General features: G+C 27.3%; 1 protein-coding gene across 2 annotated transcripts in view; it reads right to left on the reverse strand.

Annotated features, from left to right (window-relative positions):
- LOC117168470 (phosphoinositide 3-kinase regulatory subunit 4) overlaps positions 1 to 16,319 on the reverse strand; it is a 38,950-nt gene that overhangs the window by 2,880 nt on the left and 19,751 nt on the right. The window contains exons 10-16 of one of the 2 annotated variants that reach the window (XM_033354145.1): positions 14,262 to 14,585; positions 12,379 to 12,532; positions 8,364 to 8,486; positions 8,073 to 8,265; positions 2,928 to 3,093; positions 2,556 to 2,826; positions 2,122 to 2,452 (exon numbers count right to left, since the gene is read on the reverse strand). In XM_033354145.1, coding sequence (XP_033210036.1) covers positions 2,122 to 2,452; positions 2,556 to 2,826; positions 2,928 to 3,093; positions 8,073 to 8,265; positions 8,364 to 8,486; positions 12,379 to 12,532; positions 14,262 to 14,585 — 1,562 coding nt within the window. The remainder of the gene's footprint in view (positions 1 to 2,121; positions 2,453 to 2,555; positions 2,827 to 2,927; positions 3,094 to 8,072; positions 8,266 to 8,363; positions 8,487 to 12,378; positions 12,533 to 14,261; positions 14,586 to 16,319) is intronic. The other variant, XM_033354146.1, reaches the window with a different exon arrangement.

A 16,319-nucleotide genomic window follows, 5' to 3' on the forward strand; every position in this document is an offset into this window, starting at 1 on the left:
CAATACGCCAATTAGCACAAATGGTAAGTTCCGACAGTGCCTACAAGTGTGCCTACTGGCCGCTAGATGGCAATACCGGTTTCATATGTATACACCTGATATTAATTTTTTAGAAAAATTTGAGTTTTTAACAAATAATTCAATTTCTAACCGAATAGAATTATTTTTTTAACAAATTTGTTGGATTTTGAAAAAAATACATAATTAAATTTGTAATAAAATAATAAAGTTTTTGACCAGAAAAAAAGATGAATTTCTAATAAAAAGGAGTTGCATTTTCATCCAAAGAGATGAACTTTCAACTAAACTGATGAATTTGCAAGTGAAATAATTTAATTTTCACTGGAAAAAAATTAATTAATTTTCAACAAAAAAAAACGAATATAATTCAACTGAAAAAGATGAATTCTCAGCGAAAAAATGTAATTCTTGATATACTTCAACCATACAAATATTTTAATTTTAAATCAAAAAAGTTAAATTCATTTAAAAAGGATGAATTTTCAATTAAAAAAACTTGATTTTTCAGTCAAGAAAGGAAAAAATGTCAACCAAATACTTGAATTTTCAACCAAAAAGAAAGACTTTTCAACAAAGTAGTTTAAAAAAAAAAAAAAGATTTTTACAAAGAAGAAGAATTTTCAAACCTAAAATATGAGTTAATATTTGATATTTTAATCAAAAAAGATTTTTTGGTCAAAAAATTAAATCAGATTGTCGAATTTTAAAGTGAAAAATTTTCAATTAAATTCATTTAAATTCATTTCATTTAAATTCATTTAAAAGTTAAATTTCAACCAAAAAAGGATAATTTTAACGAAATTCTTGTATTTTTAACAAAATAATTAAATTTTCAACCAAATAAAAAAAATTTCAACCCAGCATATGAGTTCTCAATCAAAAAAATGATAGTAGACTTTTCAACCACATAAATATTTGAAATCTTTGTGAAATCTGTACAATCTTCACAATCTTTGCGAAGTTATTGAAATCTTTTACATCTTTAAAAAAACGAAATTTCTGTGAAATCATTGAAAACTTTCTAACATATTTGAAATCTTGTAAGTCTTTGCGAAAACTTGCTGAAATCTTGAAGAAGTCATAATATTTTTAAAATCTTTAAAATATTCCAAATCTTTGCAAAGTAACTGAAGTCTTCAAAATCTTCTGAAATCTTTACAACCTTCAACATTTTTGCGAAGTCATTCAAATATTTTGAAACCTTTTAAAGGTTTCAAAATTTTTGTGAAATCAATGAAAACTTGCTCAAATGTTTGAAGTATTTTGGAAATATTGGTGGAGCATTTGCGAATTCATTTAAATTATACACATCTGCAAAATCTTCTAAATTTTTGCGAAGAAACGGAAATCTGAAATGTTTGTGAAATGATTGAAATCTTTGTGAAATCTTTTTAAACCCGTTTTTAAATGTTATTAAAATCCTTGAAATCTTCGCAGTCATTGAAATCTTTAAAATCTTTGCGAAATCTCTTAAACCTGTGTGAAATCTTTGCAGTCATTGAAATCTTTCAAATATTTCAAATATTTGTTAAGCCTTTGTGAAATCTATCTAATTAAATTAAAAACTTTCTAAAATCATTCAAGATTGCACAATCTTTGAAATTTTTGCATAGTCATTGAAACCTTTTAAGAGCTTTTAAATCTTCGATATCTTTGTGAAATCTTTAAAATCTTTGTGTAATCTTTACGAAGTCATTGAAATTTTGTAAATCTTTGTGAAATTTCTTAAATCTTTTTAAAATCTTCCTGATATATTTGAATTATTTGTGAAGTCATTGGAAATTTTGAAATCTTTGTGAAATCTTTTCGATGCTATGAAAAGCTTTCAATTCTTCAAGAAATTTCTGAAATATTTTTGAAACCCTTGTGAACACATTGAAGTAATTCTGAAACATTTGAAGACTTTGCGAAATCATTGCAATCTTCCTGCAATCTTTGAAAACTCTTCAAAATATTTTGTAATTTCTGAAATCTTTGAAATATTTCTAAAGTACTTGCAACCATTGTGAACTCATTGCAAATTTGAACTCTAGTATACGCACAAAAGTCAACTGGTCAATCCCTTGGTTAACCGGAAATAAATACAGATGAAATACTCACTCATAAGCTAGCGAATTTGGAGGAATAACATCGTTTGCAGCTGGCAAGGCAACATAAGATTCGTTGGGAGCGTTCAAATTCCAAAATCTTAATCTCATATCGGTACCACTAGCTAATAAAAAGCCTGAACGGTCTATACATCCTGAGTGCATGGCACAAACACTATGCCCGCCATGGAAATGACTCAAAGGTGGAGCACTTGATGCCCAGAGAACCATTTGACGAAAACCCGTTTCTAGGTTCCACATAGATATTTCATTGTTTCCTTGCACAGCAGAGATGATCCACGAATTTTCGGTTGGATGTGTGATAACTTTCCTAACTCGGGCAGCTGAAAGTTAAAACGCAGATTAAAAAATTCTTCAGATTTTCAAAGAGAGCTTATTAATGTTTTAAAAGCAGTAAAATTCCAAAATTCATCTGTTTACGATTACCTGTGGGGTGTTTTATGCTGCTAATCGGCAACTGGAATCTCAGATCCCAACAAATGTGAGCTCCAGAGCTCGTTCCGAGCGTTAGCCACTGTTGATGATTGTTTACGCAAAATGAGGTAATGACGCCGTGCTTTAAATCGTTTTCAAGACGCCAGACTGTTCCCGGACAACGCAAATCCCAGCCGACTAGAGAACCATAAAGAGATGCGTAAACTAAAACTGATTGCGAACCAGAGTCCAGGTACTGAATATCAACAGCACAGCCTTCTTCCTAAACAGAAATAATATATCCAAGTAGAATTTATCAATTCAGAATGGGCTCCAGGCGCATATTTTTTTAACTTTATTTTCTTAGAGATATTTTTATTTTACCTGGAGATCTAGTTGGCGTGTATGAGTAACACTCATTTTACTCGAATTAGCTTCGATTCGAAGCACAAAAACCGTGCCAGACTGAGAAGCAGTGCTTGCTAAAGATTGTCCTTGTTCACAAACTGTAAGACCAACTAATGGGCCTCCTCGATGAACATACGTTTGTCTGTGGTACAAAAAATGAACATCAAGTTTCTCTAATAATAATTTTCAGGAACGAAAGACTGTGAAAAATTTCAACAGCTTTCAAGTTGATTCGAAGTATTCCCAAAGATTTTAATTGTTTTAAGGAATGTTAAAAGCTTATAAACATTTTAAGGAATTTGACAGCATTTTTAAGATCAAGATTTAAGGATCAAGTTCAAGGAACTTCACATGAATCATTTAAGGAACTAAGAATGATTTAAAATTTTTCAACTAACGATACTTAATCCAATCTTAGTCAAACTGAGAAAATCGAGGAAAATATTTACCCAAACAATTCTAATATCGAATAAAACTTTGATTCTAGATATGCTTTTTAGATCGAAATAATGTGCTCTTTCATATTTTGAAATAAAAAATAAATTTTTAAAGCAATTTCTACTAGAAAATTGATTTACGGGTTTTTACTAGTCGCCACACGTCGAAAATACAAGGCAAAAAGAACACAAAGTCACTTGGGGAGGATTCCTTTGTCGAAATCTCAAACACGACCATTGAATTCCAATTTTCGCAAGGAAAAAAGACACTCTAGGTTCTTTTTTAGTTTTATTCTGTTGACATAATAGATGCCTTTTACAAAGCTAGCAACCCACAAGGTGCTTTTAGTATCTTTTTCTCTTGTATTTCTTAACTATTTCGATTTTCGTCGCTTTTAAACCGTTTTTTTTTGCATAAATATAAATAATTAGGCATTTTTCCTAATGTAATGAGATGCAGATATCTCGTATGAATCCAGAGATAAAAACAACTCAATTTTCATAAAAATGTCACATAAGTATCATTTTAGTTGGGATAGCAGAATAGATGAAAGATAGCATCTTGTAATATTTCTACAAATTGCAAAGAATTTCACATGGTTTCAAAAAGTCCATGCGGTTTTAAAGGTTTCCTTGAATTTTGTAAGAGATTTAGAAGGATTTCCAATGATTTAAAAAAATTTATAAGATTTAACGATATTTTAAAAGATTGCAACGCATTTTCAATAGAATTCAAGAATTGAAAGTTTTTGAAGAAATTGAAATATTTTCGACGATTTCAAAAAATGCCAAGGAATTTTCGAGAGCTTTAAAATGTTTTAAGGTATTTCAACAGATTACAAAGTATTTTTAATATTTTAGGGTATATTAAAAAATTCCAAGGCTATCAAGATATTTTAACACATTTCTGAAAATATCAGTTTTCATGGAATTTCAAGGGGTTTAGTAATCAGGATCACCAGGAAACTTCACTTTCAAAATTCCCTAACTTTTCGTTCACCAAATATTTATTTTGCCTGGCCACTAATATATGGAGGCCAACGTTTTCATCTTGTGACATATGCAACATATATAATCTTTTAGAAATGGAATAAAACAATATTTTTGATTGAAATTTAAAAATTGCGTTTTTTTATTTATTCCATCCAAATAAGACATTTTTGTATCTTAAAAAATACAATTTCAAAAAAACAGTTAAATTTCTGACCAAAAAAGATTACTTTTGAAAAAAATAGTTGAATTGTTAACCAAATGGTTGGTTTTTGGTATGCTACAAATACCAATTTTAAACTAAATGGTTGAATTTTTAAATAAAAAAGATTGAACTACAACCAAAAACAGTTGCATTTTCAACTTAATAAATAAATAATTTAGAAGACAGTTGAATTTTCAACGACAACAAAGTATGAATTTTCAATCCAAAAGGATAAATTTTCTGTCCAAATAGACGAAATGTTCCATAAAACAGTAAATTTGTGACAACAAAGACATTTTTTTAAAGAAGAAAGTTCAATTTTTTAACCGAAAATTTGAATTTTTTACAAAAAATATGAATTTTAAACGAAAAATGCAATCGTTAATACTGCAAGCGAAATGAAAGTTCCACAAAATAGTACAATTTTTAACCAATAGTTGAATTTTCCGCCCACAAAAAATAAATTCACAGCAAAATAGGTAATAATTGATGTTTCAACAAAAAAAGATTAAATTTATAGCAAAAGAGATGAATTTTAATAACAAAAAGACTCATTTTCAACCAAAAAGATTAATTTTCTGCCAAAAAATACAAATCATCAAGAAAATGCATGAATTTTTAAACAAATAATTACACTTTCAGTAAAAAAATTCAATCATCAACAAAAAAAGCGAATTTTTACAAAACAGTCAATTATTCAACCTTTCAAGTCAAAAGAAGATTTTGTTGTAAAACAGTAGAATTTTCAAACTAAAAATAAGAATTAAAAAAGTTAATTTTCAACCAAACAGAAGAATTTTTAATTAAAAAAAGGCGACATTTTTAACTACGGAGATTAGTCTTCTGCCAAAAAAGACGAATTTTCAACAAAAAAAAGATCAATTTTCCACCAAAAATATAAAAGTTTAATTTTTCAATTAAAAAAATTAAAAATTTCTGTTAAAAAGGATGAACTTTTAAAACAAAAGGACGACTTTCAAAAATGTATAGTTGAATTTTCAAGCAAAAAGGATTTCAGTGTAAGTTTCAACACGACAATATGAATTTTCGACAAAAAAATAATTTATCTATACAAATAGTTGAATTTTCTACCAAATAATAAAATTTGAACTAAAAATATAATCTTCAGGAGGAAGCATATGCATATGTGACATTTTGAACATAAAATCTTTCATAAACAGAGTAAAACAATTTCCAATTTTAAAAAACTTGAAAATTATTACCCCTGGCCATTATTTAAAGTGCCTCTTATAGAAATTCGCTGACTTTTACAAGATTGTTTTCAAAGTACTTAACTTTTTCAGGTTTTCCAGGTTTTCTCTGTCCTACGGCCAACCAGTATAATATTTTAATCGATAATAAGGATTTGAATTAATTAAAAAATATTTCCAGGAACATAAAAGAATTTAATCAAATGTAAGTGATTTTAGTGAGGATTCCATTTGAAGTAATAAAAACTGAGCTGCAAATCAAAGAACTCAAAGTGGAATTCTTGAATTTTAAACTTTTATAATTAAAGTTTAAAAGTTATTTAAATGAATATTTCTGCATTCAAATACTTAATAATTTACACGACTAAAGTGGAAGCTACTAACATTTGTCAACTGAACAATTTTAAATTAAATGCAGTTGAATTGCCAAATAAATTTTTTTTACTTTTATAAATTGTAGAGGTCAAAAATTCAGATTCAGTACCAAAAATATAAATCCATGTTATGATTTCCAGTGCTCTGAATTGAAGAATCAATTAACGAATTAAAAGAATTTCAAAATTATATCATTCTATGCATTTTTAAACTAGAAACATTAAAAATTGAGCGATTAAATTTTTGTATAAAGTGAAAACAGTTTTTGAATAGAAAGCTAAATTATTTTTATTTTAAATAGTTTAAAAATCGTTAAAATACTTCGAAATTTTATTTTAAAATTTGGAAACAACATGTTGCTATATATTTTTTCAAATTTAAAATTATTTTTGAAATTTTTCCGAACTTTTAATATCTTTTAAAATGATTCTAAATTGTCATACAATTTTTTTAATACTGTCAAATTAAAGAAATTTTCTTTAAATCTTTCACATTCATTTTTGATAATTTTGTAATTCTTGAAAAGCTTCTGAATTTTTTGTTCGAAATGTACCAAAATCAATATTTTGTTTTAAATTAGGTCGAGGGCTATTTGCACCGAAATTTTGCTATGAATAGCCGGATTTTGTCGGTACACGTAGACGCTTCTTTCAAATTATTTGAAATATTTTCGAACTTCATATTAATTTTCAATTATTCCTAAACATTTAAATATCTTTTCAACTTATCCGAATTTGTTGTAAGAAAATTGTGTTCAATTGTTATTTACGCATTTAAATTCAACAATTTGACTTAAAAAGAAAAATTTTTTAAATAGAACAATTAAAATTGTAACGTATAAAGATTAGTTTTTTTAAGTTCCTAATATTTAATGTACAATGACTGATTTCAAATGAACAGTCAGATATTTATCGACTTTAAGTAATTAAAATTTCAAATAAAATGGTTTCAAAATGGAATATTTTAGACTGAAATAAAATAAAACTAATAAGACTTTCCAATTGAAACAGTTTAATTTTTAACGTTAAAATCTGCAAAATCTAAAACTGTGATCTGATTCCGAATCGCCTTGTAAAATTAATCATTATTCACTTTTAATATCTTAAAGAACAATTCAATTAAAAAAAAATTTAATTTTTTATATCCACAGTTGATTAAATAAAAATGTTTTTCATCCCAAATCTTCGATTTCAAACGCTTCTAATCTTTAATTGCCTAAGCCTTTAAAACTGCATTTTTAAAATCTCAAAATTAAAATGTACGCTTAAAAATTCAAATCTAAAATGGAAAATTTTTAAAGTGAAAGATTTTCGAATTGCGCATTCTAAACTGAATGATATCATATTGGAAAAAGATAAAAATTTAAGTAATTATTTAAAAAACGATTGAAATTAAAGTTGTACAGATTTAAAAAAATAAAATTTTGCAAAAATTCCTGATCAGAAAATGAATTCACTTTTATTTTCCGGTTTCCCGGTCCAGCGGCCACCCTGATTCCAATATATAACGATAATTGCACTAATTAAGGATGTACACTACGTACAATCATTCTCAAAAGTTGCCAATCTTTAAAATGATTTATAAAATTGCAAAAAATAGATCTATTATTGATTTCTAACAAGTTCGAGTTTTAGCTTTTTCTTTGTCTTCAGGGAAAGGTTACAATTCGTATTTCATTGTAATGATCAAGGCCTCATTCTATTCTTCAAAGGATTCTCTAAAATTCTATTTGCGTGGTATTAATTAAAATTTAAACTATTATTATTTATAACAATAATAATTGTGATTTAAACATTAATTTTTTAAATAAAATCCACCCAAATAGAAATTTAGAGAATCCTTCGAAGTAACGTCCGCTCTGGACGTTACTCTAATTCGGAATTTCTAGAATCAAAATAAATACCTGGATCGATTAGCTATATTTCTCCCTTCCATTTTGCTTGCATCCCAAATCCTGACGCATCCGTCAGCCGCACTACTTCCAAACAAACTAGTGTCTTGAATTGATACTAAACGATTTACTGCTGCTCTGTGCTCGTGAAGATGCGCCACGAGAACTCCACGTGGCCTCCATCCGTTAGGAAGTAATCTCGATCCTTTGAATTCAAATCAAATCAATACAATAAACTTGAAACTGGCAATTATTAGTTGCTCTCCACATTTGAATGGAATCCGAAGTCTTTGTTTTTCTTACCATTTTGCCAGGCTATATTATCTGCCCAATGTCGAGCCCTGAGAGCAGCAGCATGTTGGTTTTGTTTTCTGTACATAAGTTCCTTCAATTCAAGACGACACGGAGCGAATTTACCTGCGAAATCTGAGAAAATTTGGTTGTTGCTGAAAAGTCTACTATTATATTTTTTGTTTGGAATTCATCTTGTTTGGTTAAAAATTCCACTATTTGGTTGAAAATGTAATTATTTTGTTAAAAATGAAACCACATTATTGAAAAGTCATTTCTTTGTTGCAGATTCAACTGTTTAGTTGAAAATTTAACTACAGTGAAACTTCCATAACTCGAAGTGGCATGGGGCGTGGGAAAAAATTCGAATTATCGAATAATTTAGTTTTCAGGCTATATCTAAATAAATAAAAAATTAGCAATAATAATTTAACTTTATAATAATAATTATGAATAATAATTAATACAAATAATAAAATAAACGATTCATTTTTATTTTTTCACTTAAATTTCACATTTCATAATTCTTTCTCCACAAATTGTACCGGTCGCTAATATACAGGGGCCTGAATTTTTCACTGTTTCACGCGTTCTTTCATCTTCACGTTACTGTAACTTCTTTTAGTATGATCCGATTGGACTTTTATTATTGTGCTTTGAACAGATCTTTTCATGTACTTTAAGACTATTAAAACGATATATTTTTATTTTTTTTATCAAAATTGGAATAGATTTTTGAAAAAAAAACATATTTAACAAAAATTCTATTTAAAAAACTATCTGTTTTATACTCTTGAAAATCATGTAGAATAAAAAGTGGGCCGGAAATGTTTTCTTGGTCAAATTTAGATTTTCACGCTCAAGAGTACCACATTAAACTTCCACAACGCTCGGGTACGAATACTGTCAGGACTAATGTGCCTGAAAATTATATCTAACTTTTTGTAGATGATTATCTGTGCAGAAATATATAAATTACGTTATATATTTTATCTCACACCTTTTATTTCATTCATAATGAGCGTAGAAATTTAAGTTTGATCAAGAAAACATTGCCGTCCCACTTTTTATTCTACATGATTTAAAAGAGTATAAAAAGCTATTTTGATAAATAGACATTTTTTTAATATGCTTCTTTTCAAAAAATCAATTTCAATTTAGATTTTCAAACAAAAAATCATAATCAGGGAGATATATCGTTATAATAGACTTAAAGTACATGAAAGGGAATTTCCAAACCAAAGTAATAAAAGTCGGATCACATCATCCCAAAAAAAGTTACACTAACGTGAAGGTGAAGAAACGCGTAAAAATGAGAAAACTTCAGACCCCTGTATATTGACAAACGGTTGATAAATGATCCTATGATTTGGTGAATTAATGTAGGTTCACTAGGACAATAATTCAGCCAAGTTAAAACCCGATCTAAAAAAAAATTTATTTTAGGTGGGAATACTAGACATAATCTGCCCCATATACCACCTTTGAAAACATACTAGACAACTTAGTCAATTTTCATTGTCTATAACCATCTTAGAGAGGGGGTACAAAATTTCCGCATCTTCAAAAAACCCTCCAAAGATGTTCAACAGAATAAGCAGAAAAGATCGAGAAATTACTTGATAATCTATTGCACTTAATCGTTTTTCTCAGAACAATGAGACATTCTCTGCATTTGCTCATTGTGGCCGGATTAGACTTGAAGCGGTCAGAATTCAGGTATACTCTTGTACTTCGAATTATCGAAACTATAAACTCTCTCGGGACGTCAACTTTTATTCGAATTAACGAAAACTTTGAATTATCGAAATTCGAATTATAGAATATTGTTAACAATGAAAGAATAGGAGTTTTCGCAGGGACCAACAAAAAACTTCGAATTATCGAAAATTCGAATTATCGGCGGTTCGAATTATAGAAGTTTCACTCCATTTTGTTGAAAACTCGTTTTTGTTGTTTTTGTGAATTCATTTTTTCAACTGAAAATGTAACTTTTCATTTTCAGTTGAAAATTGATCTTTTCTGGTTCAAATTCGAATTTTCATCTATATGTTTGAGAATTTCACAATTTTTTTTAATTTGCCTCTTTTCCGTTGAATTCCACAAGTTAAAAATTCATCTATTTGCTAAAAATTCAACTATTTCTTTGAAAATTCATGTATTTTGCTGACCCACACCTTTTTTTGTTTCGAATTAATTTGTTAACCTGAAATTGTAACTGTTCCGTTTTTAGTTACATAATGGATCTGTATTGGTTGAGGATTCAGCGAATTGGTTGAGAGTACGTATTTTTTGGTTGAATTCAACTGTTTTTAATATAAAATTATAGTCTTTCTTGGTTGAAATAGAAACTATTACATGTTTCGTTGAAAATTTGTCCTCTTAATTGAAAATTTATTTATTTTTTCTCTGTTCAAAATTTGTCTTTTTCGGTAGAAAATTAATCTTTTGCATTAAAAAATTCAACTATTTAGATAAAAATCAACTTTTTTTTTAGTTGAAGGTTTATAATTTTAGTTAAAAAATCATGTCTTTAACTGAAAATTTAAGAACTCCATTTTTTGTGGAAAATTTATACTTTTCAATCGAAATGTAATCTTTTTAGTTGAAAATTCATCTGTTTGGTTGAAAATGGAAATGTATCGTTAAAAAATTATTTTATTTGTTTCAAAATTCAATCTTTTATATTTGTTTAAGAGTTGAAACCCTTTGTTAAAAATTAATTTTTTAATTCACCTCTTTGGTTGAAAATTTGTAATATTTTCATAAAAATTGGTCTTTTGGTAGAAAATGTACTTTTTTAGGGGCAAATTCAACTATGTATGTTACAAATGTAGTAGTGTTCGGGTAAAAATCCAACGATTTTGTTGAAAGTTTCATTATGTTCTTGAAAATTCAACTATTTTCTTAAAGTCGTTATTTGTAGTAAAAAATTCGAATGTTTGTTTGAAAATTCGTCCGTTTGGATTAAAAACTAATTTTTGATGGTAGAAAATTCATCTCTATTGATTAAAAATAAAATGTTTTCAATTGTCTTCTAAAAAATTCACTTTGTTGACTTAAAAATTTAACTTTTTTATTAAATTTTAACTATTTTGTCAAAAATTCGTCTCTTTTGCAAAGAAGTTTAACCATTTGCTCATTAATGCAACTGTTTATTTGAAAATTAATTTGATTTTTCGTCGAAAATTAATCTTTTTGGGTTGGAAATTCATCACTTTTGATACAAAAACTTTTTATGTTTTCTTAAACTTGAGGTAATATCCGCAATATTGAAAATTTTTGTAATGTTCTCAGGGTTATTTTTTAACTATTTTTCGCAATATCGCAACAGCTTATGAGCGTAAGTCTAAAAATATTTTCTATCACAGTGCAAGAACTTTATATTGTAACAAAAATGTTGGAAAATTCCAATATTCTATGTCGTAAGAACAATATTTTTCTAAATATATTAAACATATAACCATAAACTTCCTATAAAAATCCCTAAAAATATATACTTATTTAAATTTTATTCTGATTTGCCTACAGATTAGATGTTTTAAAATGGTTTCAACTTTTTTATTAAAACTTTAAATTCTTGCACTGTGATAGGATTTTTTTTAGGTATATGCTCATAAGCAGTTGCGACATTGTGAAAAAATAGCTCCAAGAATATTAAAAATGTTAATTATTTCGAATATTAGCTAATATATTAGAAAGCATAAAAAATGTACACTATTTTTGCAATATCTACTTAAAAAATAAAAATTGGCTTCATCCTAAACTCATTTTATACAGAATTTTCAGAGAATTCAACCTTTTGAAGAGAAAAAAATGTTAGCTCTAGCATAATCAAAATTAAGAGAACTTAGTAAACTATAAAAAAAGAAGTGAACTCAAAATTCTAATCAGTATAGCAGTTTAAACATACATTTTAATTTGAAGAATTTTACTGAACTCACTAGAACCGCGAAAAAAATGCAGAATAAATGTAAAATTCGTGTAAAATAGCAAAACGTGACAACACTCAAAAATAAAAACTCACATTGTATGTAAGACCTTTCATGAAGAGAATGATCATTGATACTTTGCATGTCCGACAAACTGTGCTGCGAAGATAAATGAATATCACCTGCATGACTGCTATGACTCGGACTGCCCGTACTTCCCGTCATATCCGAAAGTTTAACCACCGTCTGCTAAAACAAATAAAAGAGTAGTTAAAAAATCAGTCCTTTTAAACATTAGGGTGACCGTTTTAATCACATAAAAAAATTCCCGGTCATTTCCCGGTTCACAAAAATTTTGTACCTTCAATGAAGTTAAAAGATTTTAATTCTAAAGCTAAAATCTTTTCCATTTGAAGCAAAACAAACTGAGCTGCAAATCATTTTAAGTAATTTAAGCCAGAAATATTAAAAATTAAAAGATTACATTTTTGTTATACACTGAAAGCTCCTTCAATTAAAAAATAAATAATTTTCATGTTAAATAGTTTAAAAATGCTTAGAAAACTTCAAAATGTTATTTCAAAATCTTGAAATATCTACATATTGTTTTACATGTATTCAAATTTTAACACTTTAACAACCAATGTTGCAGCTGAGCTGGGAATTCCGCAAAACCAAAATGTGCTTTAGATCAAAGTAGACTATTTCGCATCTCGTAATGTGGTTGAGTTAACCTATACTCAATAGAAAAACGAGAAAATTATAAAAAATACAATTTTCTTTTTGCGAAAATCGATCGAAAAACGATCATACAATGTTCCTGATTTTTCAGAACTTTTAGTTAACGTGATCAAAGCTGGGCCGTTAAAGGGTTACATTATTTTTGAAATTTTTTCAGAACTTCTAAACATTCGAATTCTTCCTCAATTTCTTTTTCAACTATTGTGAAGTTAAAAATCTTTTAGATTCATTTTTGACAATTTTGAAATTTTTAAAAAATCTTTTTAAATATTCTCTTAAAATTAATTTTTCAAAATATAAAGTAATTTTCAATTTCCCTATGAATTTTAAGGATTTTTTCAATATTTTTTTTAAGCTTGTAATCATTCTTAAAAAGCTTCTAATTTTTCTTGTTTAAAATCTGCAAAAATCTATATTTTGTTTTAAATTAGGCCGTGAGCTATTTGCACCGAAGTTCAGCGCGAATAAATTTTTTCAAATAGGCCAATTGAAAATATAACGTTGAAAGTTTAGTTTTTTGTATTTCTAAATATTAATCATTTGTTATTTTTCTCAGTAAAAAATTTCAAATTTTATGCTACAATTTTTTTTAATTTAATAAGAACCTTTAATCATGAATATATTATTTGAAATTTATTGTAATATTGAAGATAGTTTATAAAGTTTCAATCGGGTGTTTACGTTTGTTTAACGACTTAGACTTTCCAATTAAAACAGTTTAGTTTTGAACGTTAAAATCGGAATATTCTTAAATTTTGAACTCATTCCGAATCGTCTTGTAAAATTAATTATTATTCAGTTGTTAATCCTAATTGTATATTCAATTTTAAAAATCATCATTATTCATATTCACATTTGATTAACTAAAAACGTTTTTTATTCAAAATTTTCGATTCAAATCCTACTAATTTTGAATGTTTTAAGTCTTTAAAACTACATCTTAAAATTCTTTAGATGAAAAAGGTACGCTTAAATCTTAAAATCCAAAATGGAAAATTTTTATGTTAAAGATTGACGAATTATGCACTGTAAACTAAATGATATCATAGTTGAAAACAACAAAAATTCAAGTTATTATTTTAAAAAGTGTTGAAATCAAAGTTGGACATATTTTCTGTTTGAAATATTTCTAGAATTCCCGGTAAGAAAATAAATTTTAAGTAATTTCCCGGTTTTCCGTTCCAGCGGCCACTCTGAAAAATGTTCCTATTATATTCATATGAAATAATACTCGTACATTGTCTTGAGTAGCAAACATTGTCCTCCATTCTTGATTCATTGAAGCGTAACTCGCTGAATTATCCAAAGTCCTGCGGTCCAGCTTTTTGAAAGTAGCAAGTCCTAAATCTCCTTTTATGTCTGATAAAAGACCTATGCTATAAGGAATTATTTTGCCTTTCACCATGCTAAGTTCCAGCTTTCCATCCACGATCTTCGAAGCTCCCTGTTTCGCCTCCATGGAATTTCGGTATTTATTTATCTTAATCAAATGCGGTTTCATCACTAGTAGTTGGTCTTCAACCGTTTCAGTCATTAGTTCCGAACTCAGTCGCCTGAAAAGCTAAAAACAATTTTTCGTCTTCATCTTTCTCTAAAAATAAGACGTATCGCGAAAATCTCGAAGAAATTGTTGATGTTTTCTCAAAATGCTGATTGGATAATACGAAAAACTTGAAGAAAAGATTGTTGCCGAAAATAATGTTGTCAAAATTTCGATATTTATTAATATCGAATTTTATTTAATCAAAACAAAACGTATTTAGCAGAACTTAATAAAATTTGTATTTGACATGAGCTAAAGTAACTTTATTGTCAAATATCAATAAAAAATGTATTTTTGCAATAATTAAAAAATCACCACTTCAAAATCGACACTTTATAGGTTTTACCTATTTTCCTAGATGCATTCTGTAATAAGAATATATTTTAAGGAGGTAAATGGAATAAAGTGATATTTAAAGAGCATTTAAATCAATTCATATTCTAATCACTATTTACATTTCACATTGGTCCCGGATTTTTTTAACCTGAAATAACGATTTGAAAATTGCTTAAAAATTGCTATTGTAAGGCTTGAAAATTTGTTACTGCTTTAGTAACGAAATTACTGAATTTGATCATAAAGTTAACTTTCGTTCTTAGATAAAGCTCTGCATTTGAATTTAGAATATTTTTAAATCTGAATTTCTTGACAACAAAAATGTCATCAATTGAAAAGTTACTGATTGAAGTGCTTAATTAATGAATCGCAGATTTCTTCATTTTTCTAACTAAGAGTTATTTGTACCGAAAAATGTGGAAATTCTCTAAAGCGTCGAGTTTTAAAGTCAAACTTTTCATATTACAGGATCAAGATGCAAAAAAAGGTCAAATTTTTTATAGATCAAGCAAAAATTAACCATCGGTGGTAAGTCTTCGTTTTGAAAAACAATTATTTCAATTTATATAATCGTAAAATACCATTTTTGGTTGATAATTAACAATAAAGTTACTTTTTCTCAAGTCAAATATAAATTTAGATGCTGTTGTATGCACCTGGCTCGATTAAATAAAATGTGATAATACAGATCTTGAGTTTTCCTCAATTCTATCATGCACATAAGCGTTACATTCTTTTTACCATTGAACTTTGAAAATAAAATTTACAAATTTAAAACTGTAATACATTTAAGTCATTTAAGAAGTGAATAAAAATGACTGTAATGTTATTTTGAAATCAATAAGAATTCAAGTTCAGCTGAATTCAAATAAATTGAAAAAATTTCAAATACCCATTAATTTCATCAAAATTGGAGTGGATTTAGAAGAGTTCAAGGAAATTCAAGAAACTTTGATGAAATTAATAAAAATTTGAGTGAATTAAATAAAACATTACAAATTAAAATATTTCAGCCGAATTAAGTAAAATGTGAGTGAACAGAATTCGAGGCGAATTCAAATAAACTTAAGAAATTCTAAAGAATTTTAAAGAATTCAGGATAAAAAGCTAAAATACTCCCTTGATTTCTGAAAAAATAGAATGAATTTAGAAGAATTCAAGGGCCTTCAAGAGAATTCAACAGAATTCATATAAATTCGATATGAATTTAAAATAATTCAATTGAATGGACCAATATTTTTAAAATCCAACAAAAAATCCATTTAATTCAGATAAATGAGAGTGAATAAAATTAGAGAATAAGAATCTGATAAAATCTACAAGAATTAAATTTGAATTTAAAAGTCATAAAATTGAATCTAAAAAATAGAAACTAAAAAAATCCATTAAATTCAGTAGTTTTTAAGAGATTAAAAA

This window comes from Belonocnema kinseyi, chromosome 2 (assembly GCF_010883055.1).
Source record: "Belonocnema kinseyi isolate 2016_QV_RU_SX_M_011 chromosome 2, B_treatae_v1, whole genome shotgun sequence".
NCBI classification, from domain to species: Eukaryota; Metazoa; Arthropoda; class Insecta; order Hymenoptera; family Cynipidae; genus Belonocnema; species Belonocnema kinseyi.